Consider the following 14,959-nt stretch of genomic DNA (forward strand, 5'->3'; position numbering starts at 1 on the left):
CTTTGATTTGTGTAGGGCTGAGCATGGATCAGATTGTAAATACCCATTTATTTATTTCACAGCAGATAGTCTACATATTACATTTAAAATCATCCTTAACCCTTAAATTCAATCAATTATTTAAATGGACTAAAATCTTGTTTCATTTGATGGCCTTCCTGCCCTGGCATTTGGCCTTTGTGCCCTCAACAAATGGACAGCACCAAAGGCCAAGTGGCCACGCCCCTAAAATGAGTAAATTCCAGGCCTGGCACTATCTGTACTTTTAATTACAGTAAGTAAAACACGTGAGCTATTCTCCTGCTGTAACGGAGCCCATCTCACATTAGGTCCCTTCAGATTGAAGGCTGAGTGAACGGACATGACAGCCGTGCTTATGTAAGGGAGGATGAGATAAGAACGCTGCTCTGTGAAAACCTCATCATTCATCCACAGAACACTGCACTGACTGACCTGAAGGAATTCATGGATTCATTTATTTATTTATAGTTTTATTTCTACATGTTTAATCCCTTCATAAGAGGGTTATTCCATCTAGGCAGGTTGCTACTACTTTACTTGAAGTCTGCAGAGAAGGTAAAATACCGAATAAGTGGTATAGTGAATTGGGGCTGAAACTTTACTGATAATAGAATAATGTGTTTTCGGATTTTTTTTTAAATTTCCTTTTGTTTTTATCGACGAATCGACACAGAATATTTTGAATCTATATTTTTTGTCATTGACTAAATTGATTTCATCTGATTAATCAATATTTTATTTGACGTTTTTGCAATCTGGTGTCACAGAAAAGGCATGTTGAGCTTTTAGCTATATTTGAAATTGTATTATTTTAGTCATTAGTGATAATCTTTTATCACTAATGGGGGGGGGGGGGCATCAATCTATGGATTGATTATTTTAAAGAGGACTAAAGACGTTTTTTTCTTTTTTTCTTTTCTTTTCTTTTTTCTTTTTTTTTCACCCGGTGTCAATTATCTAATGTAATCCTGTGTGCTACACTCCCTCTGCTAACCTGGGGAGAGCAACGGACTGACCTCATGCTTCCTTCTATGCATGAGGAGTCCAAGTTGCTTCTTTTCACCTGATAAGGGGGAGTTTCCCCGGCTGGACGTAGCGCGTGGAAGGAACACGTTATTCCAACCAGTTCCTTTCCCCTCCATCAGGCGCCCCGGCTGGCCAGGGGGAGGCAGTATAGAGACCAGGATTACTGCATGTTTTTTGTGAGGGTCTATCTACCCTAGGAGAAACGGGGAGAACATGCATTATTATTCATTATATTATTCATCAGATTAACTGTTGTTGTGTTATGTTTTGGTTCAGAGCGACTCCACTGGCCGGAGGTGGAGATGTCCAAGCAGCACGTGCTCAACTCCTCTGCCGCTGAGACGCCCCGCGCCAGAGCGTCCCCCCACCACGCTGAGACCCCCCGCGCCAGAGCGTCCCCCCACCACGCTGAGACCCCCCGCGCCAGAGCGTCCCCCCACCACGCTGAGACGCCCCGCGCCAAAGCGCCCTCCCACCACGCTAAGACGCCCCGCACCAGCCCCCAGACGCCAGTGTCCCCCCACCAACACAATATCAAAGTGGACAGGATGTCTTCCAGTCCACCCACTCCGTCCCCCCGTGTGGACAGAATGTCCCCCGGTGTCCTCAGAGACCTCCTGAGCAGCAGCAGCTACAACGTGCTGCTGCAGACGGAGGAGCAGAGGGACAGACACAGACAGAGACAGCAGCAGAAGGACTCCCCCTACAGGCGGGCCAAGACCTCCACCTGCTGCACCTCCACCTCCACCTCCCAGAGGAGGAACCGCTTGTGTGTGACGACGAGTGATGCGGTGGCGGCGCTTCGCGGTCCCAAGGGGAACGCCGGCTCCATCAAGTCCAACTCTGCCGTCTCAGGTAACGATGATGATGTCACTATTAACCCTTTTTGAGCGCTGCTAACCACTCCTATGTCTGGCTGTGAGTGTGGGTACCGTATGTATGTGTCCTCCGTATTAGAGCTGAGATACCCGACCGAAAACCTGTTGGGCTCGGGCCGGACACATTTTCATAATTAATTGTCAGACGTGGATTCGGGTCATATCATGCACTCTCTCTGATGATGCCCATATAACTCTATGAATGATGAGTGCATGGCACTGTGTGTGTGCTGTTCACGCTAATGCTGCAGGCATGGAGACATAACTCTAAGCATGGAGAACGTCCCAAACGCTGAGGTAAACGTGTTGTTGTGCTGAAGGGAGCTCGCTGCTTGTTGGCACCGTGTTCCCCACTACTGTCCCTTGAATTGGAAGTGTATTTTGTGACGGTTGTGCACTGTGCAAGCCCCGTCAAGTAAATCCTGGGTTATACTCCGTCGTCACGGCGTGTTTCGTGCCAAAGGTGGCTGATCTACAAGCTCACAACGCCTCGCATACGCGGCGCATTGTGAGCTTGAAGATCGGCTATTTTCCAGGATGAGTGTGCATTTATATTATGTAATAATCTACGTACAATTTAAACACTTTCACCAGTAAGACTCCCTAATCGGGAGATAAGCGACCGTCAGGTCGCAGCGTGATTTTAGGGCAAAATGTGTAGGAGCAGTGTCCAAAAATGTGTTTGAAAAAATCGGCCAGATGGTGGCGCTATATGGGACAGATCCATGTTGATGACATGAGTGTAGACATACTGTGTACCGATTTGCGTGATTTTAGGGCAAAATCTGTAGGAGCAGTGTCCAAAAATGTGTTTGAAAAAATGGGCCTGATGGTGGCGCTATATGGGACAAATTCATGTTGACGGCTCTCTTGGCGCCGCCGAGGCGGACGCGTGGGTACCGGCCCCGGCTCTCCCGGTCGCTCCTAGCCCGAGTTACGGCATTTTATGTGCGCTGCAGTGGCGGGGGTCCTCCACTAGGGGCATCCATTTTGGAGCACCAGGAGTCGGTGGTCCCCGGGAATTCCCAGTGAACAGCCGTGTTTGGGTGGTCATTTGGTCATTCTTGCACTTTTTGGCGGCGGCGGAAGGGGGTCCCTGGGGGTCCCTGGAGCTCCGGGGGTCCCTGGTGGGGTGGAGGTTGTGGACTGGCAGGCAAGGAGTGTGTGCGCAAAGTTTGGCATGGATTGGGGCAACGATCGTCGATCTGTGCGGGACAAAAAACTGTCGGACACAGGTTCGGCACGGACTGAAAAAATGGGCCCGATCCCAGATCTAGTCCGTATGTGCACGGAACTCCATGTATGGAGATAACTGACGTCACGGACAGAACGGCCCATACAAGGAGATATGCTGATTTGTCGTGTTTGATACCATGTGAAGTGAGCAGCGATTTTCTTGTACTATTAAACACGATTTACTGTCTGTAAGTTCTGACAGACCTTTGATTGACATCGGTCATTGAGCTGAGCGGTCATTATCCAGAAATAACACACCGCTGAATTCAGCCTTTCAGAAACCAATCAGAATCAACTAAGCGTTCAACTGAGCCGTGTAATAACGGACTTTAACACCCCTCCTCTCCTCTCTCAGGCAGCTTCTCCAACCCCAGGTCCTCGGCCCAGAGGAGCATCTGGGTGCAGGGCAGCCCCATGGGCCTGTCCCCCCGGCCCGCGCCCCGGCCCCGGAAGGCCTGCCCCTCCCCGGGCACCCCGCCCCGCGGGGCCACCAGGCTGCCCGCGCTGCCCCGGCCGCCCTGGCCTGACGGCGGGCGCGGCAGGCCGTGCGTCCTCACAGCCATCAAGCCCTCCAACGTGGACAAGGAGAAGGCGAAGTTCTTCAAGTCGGAGTTCACCTACGACCCGCAGTTCCAGTACAGCCACCAGGTGGCGCCCGCGCTGCTGCAGAGGCACAGCACCGCATCCAACCGCTTCCTCACACAGGTAGGAAGGAGGAGGAGCTTCCTCACACAGGTAGGAAGGAGGAGGAGCATCCTCACACAAGTAGGAAGGAGGAGGAGCTTCCTCACACAGGTAGGAAGGAGGAGGAGCTTCCTCACACAGGTAGGAAGGAGGAGGAGCTTCCTGAAGGGGAACACACACTGGACGCGGAGGCGGCGCGGAAGCGGCGCGTCAAAAAACACGGCCCCGTTATTTTCAATGAACTGTTTGATAAAACAAAGCCTGGATGTTGTGTCATGTTGTGTTGCTGGCTGGCTGCCACAGTGCCACGGTAACACGGCGGGCCGTACAGGCGGCGGTGGGACGGTGACAGACAGACAATGATAGACGACAGGTTAAATTAAGTGCAGGAAGAGGAAACAGTGCTGTGGTAAAGCGATCCACAGGCAGGGTGCGCTTTCATGTTTCCTTTCTTCCTCTGGCCCAGGCTTCTCTTGTTTTACACGCTCTCCCTGCGTGCGTGTGTGTGTGTGCGTGTGTGTGTGCGTGCGTGCGCGTGCGTGCGTGCGTGTGTGCGCGTGCGTGCCCAGGGTTGTCCTTGTCCTCCTGCACAACAAAAGACACAGTTTGTATTGTAGCCTCGTTTACCGTCGTACCCAGATGTCACACACTGGAAATAGAGCCTCTACGGGAGCTTGTAGATCTAGTTTAGTTACATAAGATATTTAAATAAATCCATGGGAGCTTGTAGATGGGCTAGTTTAGCTACACAGGCTATTTTGGGAGCAAGACATGAAACAGCACCATGACTCAGGCATAGTGGTGGCTGTAGCCTGTAAAGAGAACTTCCTAACACAATCAACACTAGTCCTGTGCCCGATGGTGTGCACACTGCACAGTATGTGAGGGATTGAATGTAGGAGTCTCAGAAGTAATGTTGGAGAACCCAGACCGTTGGACAGAACAGTCACCATCGATGTCCGGTTGTGCAATACCCGTAGTATCCGTCCGTCTGGCTGTGGCCCTTTCATGCCCATATATGGTGTTAAAGTGTTTAAAGTACAGTTAAACACCCTGCCTAAAAGGAACATCTCAAATACGTCCTTTTACCGGTTTAGGGTGTTGGTGTTGTGGCTGTGGGTGTCGCTAACTTTTTGGAGATGTTTGGTCAGATATGCGGGTACTGAGGAGATGGAAGGCAGATTTGCGTTGACTATTTTGAAAGTCAATCCCATTTTTAGTTGTTTAACCCTGTCTGAGCCAACTTAGGCTAGCAAAATGTGTGGGAGAAACATGGGTCATGGGCCCCAGGTCGAGAAGTGGCCTAATCAGTTTGTTCTGGGAGGTTTGGAGCTTAGTCTTTAGTGGCTTTTTGATGTTAGTTCCATGAGGTGCAAGCGTAGTCAAAGTGGGACTGAATGAGGGCCCCGGCAAGAGTTCTGAGGGCACTATTGTTGACAAGGGTGGACATTCTGCCCAGGACTTGAGGAGCTGCAGTGGAATCAGCACCAGCAAAAACGAATCCATGTGAGGCCTTATTGTCCGAAGACATTATTGTCACCATTACAGCACTGACAGGACAGCAGTGGAACTGGGTTATAAACACTGACAGGGCAGTAGTTTAACTGGGTCATAAACACTGACAGGCAGTGCAGCTCTCTCACTGATGAAACCTGAAAGACCCAAATGTGACGTACGGTAAAGTTTGTTTCACTCAGACAAAACCTTAGATGGATTGGACGTATTTTCTGAGCATAAATATCTACTGTACATATTCTGGTGTCAAGGCTAATTTCTCAAGTGCCCCCTACTTGGAACATGTTGTGGTCCATAGATGTCCATGTTGTGTGGTCCATGCATGGATGTCCATGGAACATGTTGTGGTCAATAGATGGCCATGGAACATGTTGTGGTCCATAGATGTCCATAAAACAGATGTCCATAAAACATGTTGTGGTCAATAGATGTCCATAAAACATGTTGTGGTCCATAGATGTCCATAAAGCATGTTGTTGTCCATAGATGTCCATAAAACATGTTGTGTGGTCCTCGGCAGGCGGTGAGGATCATGGAGCTGGCCCTGAAGAAGTACGGAAACTACGAGAAGTTTGAGCAGGCCACCGGGGGCGCCCTTCTCACCAAGAGCCGTGTCTGGACCAACGTGAAGAAGTACATGGAGAAGGAAGGCTGTATGGGAGAGGTGAGTGTAATATATAAACATCTACAGATAATATATGGAGAAGAAAGGATGTATGGGAGATGTTCAAGGTTAAAGTTTATTGTCACATACAAGTACAAATACAGTGAAATGCTTGTGCTAGGAGCATTCTCAGCCTTAAAGACACAACAACAGTGTAGAGACCTACATACCATGTAGGCTACACATTAAGTCCAGATATAAATATACAATTACATACCCCAATCCCACACCATACAGTGTAACAGTGCACAGCTTGGAAAGTGCATGCAGTGCCTATTGCCTATGTTTCAACCATTCGTTGAACTGCCTGGGGGGGGGGGGGGGGGACTATTACTGAAACGGGTGGTGTGCGATCTGATGCTCTGATAACGTTTCTTGGATGGGAGGAGTTTGAACAGCGTATGGGCGGAGTGGCTGCTGTCATTAATGATGTTGTAGTCTGGTAGGATTCACCTTGAAACATGGGCTGCATATTGTTGTAGTGTTTTTGGTTGGTTTCTGTTCTGGATGTTTTGAAGGTTTGCACAGGGCTCTACTTCCTGTATTGTCCCAGCTCAGATTCTGAGCCTGGGACAACTTCCTGCCCAGGAATATCATAGTTTTGGCCCAGAGGTTCTTCTCGCCCCCCTAGTGGCGAGAAAAATAACCTCTGGGAACTCAGATTGATGATGTTGAGGTGAGATAATATCTAAACAGTCTGGTACAGATAGCATTCGGGAAACGAAATCCCTAATCTTTCCACGATCCACGTTCCAAGCTGCCTTGGGGAGTGGATCTCAAAGTTTCGGTCAATATCGGTATTGGCAATGGTAAATGGTAAAAGAGGTAAAAGCGATTAAAAAATCTACTAAAAGCAAGAGTGAGAAATAGGTCTTGAGCTGTGCTTTAAAGCTATCCACAGAGGCTGCCTGTCTTAAGGTGTACTGGGAGTTAATTCCAGGCCGCCGGCCCGTCAAAGCAGAATGCTGCTTCATTGTGTTTTATATGCTATTGTCGGCACTTAGAGCAGGTCAGCACTAGAAACCTGAGGGGTGGGGGGTTTGGAACATATAGGCAGGCAGTCGTAGAGGAACAAAGTTGCCAGACCATTGAGATGAGGTGCTCTATCCTTTTGCTGTCCAAACTGTGCGACAACCCACACAAAGAAAACAGGAGGAGACATTTCACATGACCTTTGACTGATTTTGAGCGAACAAATACTATTGTGATTTATATTTATTGTTTGTTCGGACAGTTTATATAACAGGCACACGATCGGAAACCTCCAAATGAATCACACTCCACTGCACACGATATGGCAGATATAGACCTTGTGTGCAGCAGTGATGCCTCAAGTCAACTAATGGCTTTAGTTATAGATATATGGACTGAATGGCTCCGACACCTTCTGTGCAGCAGTATGCCTCAACTAATGAAGGCAGGAGAATGATGTTCACTTAATGATACAAGCTCTCAGTCTCTCCTCAGTGAGTCCATTCACATCATGCTGCGTAAAGCCTTTTCATCACACCGGGGGTGAAAAGTCATAGCTATGTAGGTATTTGGTATTTGGATTTGTAAGTATTGAGGTACAGTATGATATTTTTCATCGCACAGCCCCAGAAAGTAAAGAAATAAGTGTTACATTTCAATACACCATAAAATAGTAAAGTATGGCTACTATGAAAGGATCCTGTTACAATTCAACTAAGAGATGATCATAATAATGAGCTCCAGCAGCGAATCAGTTTTTAATGGAGGTCTTTAAGTTAACAATGGAGCTATTATAGGTCTATTGTAGGTCAAGTGATACTTGCCGTAGCACTTATCCTAGCCTTGACGACCGTGCAGTTTCATTCAAAGGCCAAAATGTTATTTAGATAGCATAGACGACTTTGTCATTCTACAGTCATAAAAAAAGTAACAGAAATAGATGATCTACAAGCTCAAAACACGTCACAACGCGAAGCGTTTAGAGCTTGTAGATCGGCTACTTTTTAAAATGGAATCCTGAATAACTAAATGCTTTTAGCTACACTTATGTTAACTTTATGAACTTAAAGGAGTAGTTCACCCCCAAAATGACTTTTTTTTCTATTGATTACTCATGCCATGGAGACTAGAGTTCAATAATATTTTTTGGTTTTTGTCACATTCCTAAGACAAAAAATGTATTCGAGTAAATTTTCCCCCATTGATTCCGGATGGTGACCCGTTTCGAAACGGGTCACCATCCGGAATCAATGGGGGAAAATCTATTGTTATCACATTTTTGTCTTAGGAATGTGACAAAAACCAAAAAATATTATTGAACTCTACTCTCCATGGCATGAGTAATCAATAGAAAAAAAGTGATGTTGGGGGTGAACTACTCCTTTAAATACAAATACTTATTATATCATTATATATACACTTAAAATATTTTTGTATTTATTTATACTAGACGAGTAGACGTTAAGCTACTGATAGAGACTGATTAATTAACTCATTCTGTGCCAATCACGAGTATACTCGTGATATATTAGCGTATCCCACAGTGCCAATCACGAGTATACTCGTGATTTAAAAAAAAAAAAAAAAAAAAAAAAATTGAAAAAAAAAATTTTGAATTTTTTTTTTTGGACCCCATCAAAACTAGTGAACATGATTTCAATCGCGATTTTTTATGTTTAACCCCCATACAACCCCCATACAACTCAGGTAGCAGACCTCCAAGCTCACAACAGTGTAAAACATAATGGCTATTATCTCAAGAATGCCTGAACGGATTTCCAATCGGATTTTTTTGTTTGAAAGCTGTGAACAAACTGCACAAACCCACTACAATGCAATCCAGGATTGCATTGGATTTTTTAGAGCTCATTCTTCTCTGTTTTTTTCCCATGCATGAGGTGTGCAAGGTTTAATCATGGCTAAGTTGACGAAAATAAGGCTTTTAAAATGCTTGGTAGCCAATAGCTAACTTCAAGCTAACTTCATCCTCTTCCTGTACATGCACAAAGGAAAGTGTTCAGGCAAGTCATGGCTGCAGGGCTTCTGCATATACCAGCATATCTCTATGGGATTGTCTGTGGCACACTGGGCCCCCTCTAGTGGTGAAAGGGTGGCATTAAATGAGTTAAAGCAGTTCATGTCTGCATGTTTGGAATTGTAACAACGATAATATTTACCTGCGGGCCGCAGTAAGTAAAGGCAGCATTGGGCCCTCGGGCCGCCAGTTGCCCATGTATGGTTTTTGACTAATGACACACGTAGCAATTCTTTCATCAATATCAACCAGCAACGACCAGAGGCGTCAATTGGGTCTGGCTAGCAGTTGCCATACCTTGGCTAAAGGGGAAAAATGTAAATGTACCTCCTAAAATAAATTCATGCCTGTTGATAAGGTATGGCAACATGACTGGTGTCTTGCACGCGTGAAGGCACAAAATGATTAATCCAATGACGCTGCCAATGGTTGATATTAATTAAAGAATTGCTAGGTGTATCAGGGGTTTTAATGCTAGGTTCCTGGTTTACCTGTGATCCTAGATGGCTATTCCTATGCATTTGATGGTATTACCTCATGATTAACCTGCTTACTGTCACTCTGGATTAAAAGTGTCTGCTAAATGCCTATTGTAAATTGTGTGTGTGCGTGTGTGTGTGTGTGTGTGTGTGTGTGTGTGTGTGTGCGCGTGTGTGTGTGTGTGTGTGTGTGTGTGTGTGTGTGTGTGTGTGCGTGTGCGTGTGCGTGTGCGTCCGACCCACAGATCGTGGTGCACGTGACGGACGACCTGCTGTCCAGGGCCTCCATGACGGTGGTGAACTGCAGACCCACACTGACCATCAACATCTGCACCGCACGAGAACACTGGCTGGAAGGCATGCTGAGACATGAGATAGGTGAGATAGATTCATATGTTTGATACCTTTATTTAAACTCGGGAATACAATTCATTTGCTAGAAATATAGAGGTTAAACATACATATAAACAGTGCAAATCCGTTTAGTGATTTAAAAACAAACAATGTCATTTTAAAATCAATTCTGAACGCCACTGGTAGCCATGCAGTGCAGAGAGGCAAGAACCGGGGTGATGTGGCCGTATTTCCAGTGAGCTAGAGTCTAGTGAGGACTCTAGCTGCTGTGTTTTGGATGAGTTGAAGATGGTTAATTGATGTCTTAGACATCAATTAGGAGCTCAGAAAAGAGAGAATTACAGTAGTCCAAGGAGTACTGTATGTATTAGAACACTGGCTGTAGGGCAGGCTGACTGAGGCACCAGATTGTGGGCTCATTCACTAACTGTGTAGTCTGGCGTCACCAGACTGTTGACTGTTGTCTCCCACAATTTGCACATGCTCCCGTCATAAAGTCTGGGAGACGGAAGCTCTGATCATGAGTATCCGGCATGAGGAACCAAAAAGTGCACGTGAATCCTCCTCCTCACTTCCGTTTCGTTTCTACAGTCGCTTACGTTTATCCTCATATAAATAAAAATCATCTAAGCAATAAGCATATCAGAAATGATATTTTGAAATATATTTTTGTGAATTGAAATGCCAGCTTCCGTTACTCTGATTTGGGGAGCTGTAGTTCCAGACTCTATATACTGTAGCATTCAGAGATTGTGGCTACACAAGACTAAAAACTATCACACTACACTGTAGGGGTGGGCGATATGGAAACATACAATATCACAATGTTTTCCCAAGCTGTATCACTTCTTTTTTCACTTTGGTTTTTATGGTTATTTTTCAAGTTACTTGACAAAAACTAGACTCTCTGGGTTCCTTTTGGGAGGTCTAAAGTGAACTTTACAAGTATGTAACTCTGACAGTATACAAATGACACCAAATGGACCCTTACGGGTCCATTTGGTTTCATTTGTATACTGTCAGAGTTAAGTGGAGACCTTGACATTTTAAAGTTTGAGAACTGATGATTTAGACCAAAATGCAGGTTTAATTGAATTCTGCAATGAATCTCTGTATTAACGATTAAACAGGATTTCTTATAAGGCTCCCTCATTGTATGACGATATATATACGAGGCATATCGTGGAGACATTGTATCCTCTCAACGATAATTATCACCATATCGCCCACCCCTACTGCACTGTATACTTCTGTACAGGGGTGGACTGGGCATCTGGCATACCGGCCATATGCCCGGTGGGCCGACTATAAAAGTGGGCCTGTTGGCCAGTGGGAAATAGTTTTTGGGCTGGGCGGCCACTAAGCGGAGAGGGCAATTCCTTCAGTAGCACCACAGGCTACTGTGGCCCAGGAGTCCCACCCAAACATTCAACAGCACACAAGCCCACAACACGCCGCTGCCTCCATGCATTGATGCTTGTAGATCTTCTATGTTTGGTTAGCGCTGGTTGTGGTGTGCCGGTCTGGGCCAAGATGCCAGGGCAGAATGTACAGTATGTCCCAGTCTGGCCCTGGTAATGCTGTAGTATAGGTATTATCACAACGAATTCAGCCCACAATGCGTCACAGCTTTTTCACTGCTCGTCACAGGACGATGTATTTAGGGATTAAAACCTTGTGTCCGCCAAGTAGTAGTTTTTTTTTTTATCTTTTCCTGAGTGCAGCGCATGTTTGTAATTGTTTGTATCGGGAGCGCTGTGTTTTTGAAAACTCTGGCAGCTTGGCGTTGCTCTGGGCATTTACTGTACACCCGCTCGTGCACCGTGCACTCAAGGCACTTCTTCCCTGCTTGCTGAGAGCAGACATGTTCAACTCGGGGGGCCTGTAAGGGCCTGTAAGGGCTGCCAGGCGAGCGCCATGGTGTCTCCAGCCGAGGGAAAAAGCCCAGTGGACAGTGTTGGGAAAGTTCACTTTAAAAACGAACTAGTTCAAGTTCAAGTTCAGAACTTCTAAAATGAACTAGTTCATTTCTAGTTCATAATTCTATATTTTGAACTAAAGTTCATGGTTCCCCAAAATGAACTAACTTAGTTCTTTTTCGTTCTTTTTTTAACCATAATTGTTTTTATCCTTTTGGCTATTCAAATATATATTATATATATATATATATATATATATATATATATAGGTCTATATATATAATATATACATTTTTAGACGTTGCTGCATGCTATTATTTGTCAAAATTATTGACACAGCCCATATAGAACCATACACAGCAATAATTTCATCCAACTTAACATTGAGGTGCCCACAATATTTATGTGCCCAGTGCCCAGTCTTCCTGAAGGCAGACGTTTCTAAACCTGGCGTTAGCGACACCCATAGGAATGGAGTGCCTCCTTCCGAGTCTTAACAAACAGGTGTTTCATACGAAACACTTGTGTTTCCGCGTTGGTTAAAATAGCTGATCTACAAGCTCACGTTGTCTCGTGGATGCGACACGTTGTGAGCTTGCAGATCAGCTATTTTCGCCGTGCAACACACATAGGACAAAGTATAGGCTTGTGAGACGTAACGAGGAGGAGATTCACAGTGCAGCTGCCAACTGCAGAGTGCAGAAAGCACCGCATATCAACGTTCAAGGAGCTGCGTGCAGTGCATTATTGGAGCATGTGAATGAAAAGAGAGAGGAGAGGACAGGCGACCGCGGAGGCGCGGACCGCCGCATGAACGGCCGACGAACGCCGACGAACGCCGTTCACGGGCGTCAGAATGACCGCGTTCGACAATATCGTTCATCAAGCGAAAACAATTACGTTCAGTTCACGTTCGCCCAAAATACGAACGTGTTCACGAACGATCGTTCTTTGAACGCGTTCGGGTACAACACTGCCAGTGGATGCGTACATGCATGCGTACGTGCATGGTGGGAAGGTGGGTGTGATTCCCCACCTCTACGGGCCCATTAGCAGGCTGGGTTTTTAATCACAGTCCAGTAACTCAGTTTGTTGTTTTACCCCCGAAACCTGAGCGTGTTGTGATCGAGGTCAATTTTACACCTTCTTTGTCCGTATCGATCCACACAGCACACACTGCTGCTGCTGGTGTCTTTATACGCAAAACACGCACACGCAGACATGTCAGAATGGATCCTGTTAGGGCCTGCTTGTGATAGCTAGGATTTTTTAACCATAGAATTAAAAGCTCTGAGTCAGAGTTATTTTGAAAAGTAAAAGACGCAAAGCCAAATATGAGGAGAGAAAACTGTGCACAATAAGTCAGTTTATCCATGAGAATGCATTCTGAGAGATACAGAGAAAAGCAACAGTTTTCATACAGGAATTAAGACACTCCCCTCAAAGGAGGGAGAGAGAGACATCGTTATAGAGAAAAAGAGCCCTGTGTACTTATCTTCCTGTACCAGGCACCAGGGTAGCTATAAATGTTTTCTAAATCCTAACATCCTATACGTATAGGTTCTCACCACGCCCCTCAGCCGTTATAAAATACCAGGTAACCACATGCCTCTTGTGGCTTATTGCTTCAGTCTACCTTTCTATCTTCTGTATGTTTGCACGGCCCTGGAATGAGGCGGTATCTTGTCTTCTCCTGGGTCTTTGTAGCAGAAGGTGTAAGGTTACCTCCTCTACAGGCTAGTTACCAATGACACTAATGAAGGTCCTGTTCCATTTAGTGTAGCACACCCTCTGCAGCAGTGAGCAGCCACCTTGACACTGTTTGGCCCCAATGGAACCCAACCTGACAGGCATCATCAGTATCATTGGTAACACCCAGGACGGAAATAACAGCACACGGCAATTCCGGTTTATTTCCCGTATCCACATGATGTAGGTTGACAAGAAGCAAGCCCCCAGAACGACTTGTAAACATTGAAGCGGCCGCCCTACTGGCCAAAGCTGGAACTTCAGGCGGGGTGAAACATACATGCACGAGCATAAGAGCGCGCCGCTGGGGTCTACAATAGGGTTCAATGGACGTCGACGTCGTTGGTGACATCATTACGTCTCAACGTCAAACATTTTGGCACATAATTATGTGCCAATTTCCCCCAGAATGCACCTGGATTCAGCTACTTCCACATGCTTCAAAACGCCACTGAGCACTTGCATTGAAGTGAATGGCTGGGGGCGGGGCTGTCCGTCCTCTATTTTATTGGAGTCAATTAATTTCCATTGGGAGAGTGAACGTGTACACAGCTTCTGATTCATTGTAAACCTGTCTATACTTCAACCGAAACCGAAGATTTCGGTCAAAAGGTCCTTTTCGACCATAAAATGATATCCCTCCCTCGCGACTTCTGAAAAGCATTGCACGGAAATGTGTACGTCGGAAAACACAACTCACCGAACCAAACAATTATAGACAGGCCTTTAAGCTCCACGGTCACTGAACTAAATATTGGATCTTACAAAAAAAAGGAGAAAATCTACTTTATTATCGCCCTTTCTCTGTCCCATGTATTAGTGAATAGATTTTCACCATTGGACTTGAAATTAATTATTTCCCAAATTTTGGAGATGTCTGACATCATAGATGTCTGACGTCATAGACCACATGAGCTTAATATTGATGACACCAGGGGTCTCCATATATGGGTATAAAAGGGACAAGGGTGGAATTCAGAGGCAGAGCAGGATCTGAGCAGAGGGGGGAGCGGAGGCGGGCACATAAGTTGGTGAACCAATAGGGAGCCGGCGTTAGATTCCAGAGGTAAGCTGGACGTTTAGCCAGCATTTAGGGGCAGCGGTGGCCCAACGGTTAGAGGATTGTTTGTTTTGCACGAAAAACTTTCCTTTCCAAAAAACAGCCCCCACAAAACTGTGAAAAGTGATGACTCATCACTAAACCATAGTTTTATGGGGGCAGTTTTTAGCCCAAGGAATGTTTTTCGTGCAAAACAAATGTTTGTATTGGATTCAGAATCACGAAAACCCCCTAGTTTGACCACTCACATGCTACTTAAAGCATATGTTTTTTTATTATTATTTTACTGTATAGTAAAGTCTATGAGACCCCGACTTTGATTGGCTCCCACAAGTTTCCAAAGACAAATCTGCAATGTCCCTACTGC

General features: G+C 45.7%; 1 protein-coding gene across 1 annotated transcript in view; it reads left to right on the forward strand.

Moving 5' to 3' along the window:
* Positions 1-5,880: 5,880 nt before the first annotated feature.
* The window catches only part of LOC308292229 (putative tyrosine carboxypeptidase MATCAP2), a gene marked incomplete at its 3' end in the record, with an annotated part of 36,689 nt that continues 27,610 nt past the window's right edge, over positions 5,881-14,959 (forward strand). The window contains exons 1-2 of the mRNA XM_080734535.1: positions 5,881-6,024; positions 9,756-9,888. Of these exons, the coding sequence (XP_080590661.1) occupies positions 5,893-6,024; positions 9,756-9,888 (265 nt within the window). The 5' untranslated portion in view covers positions 5,881-5,892. The remainder of the gene's footprint in view (positions 6,025-9,755; positions 9,889-14,959) is intronic.

Source organism: Nannobrachium achirus (assembly GCF_963921795.1).
Source record: "Nannobrachium achirus genome assembly, chromosome: 10".
Taxonomy (NCBI): domain Eukaryota; kingdom Metazoa; phylum Chordata; class Actinopteri; order Myctophiformes; family Myctophidae; genus Nannobrachium; species Nannobrachium achirus.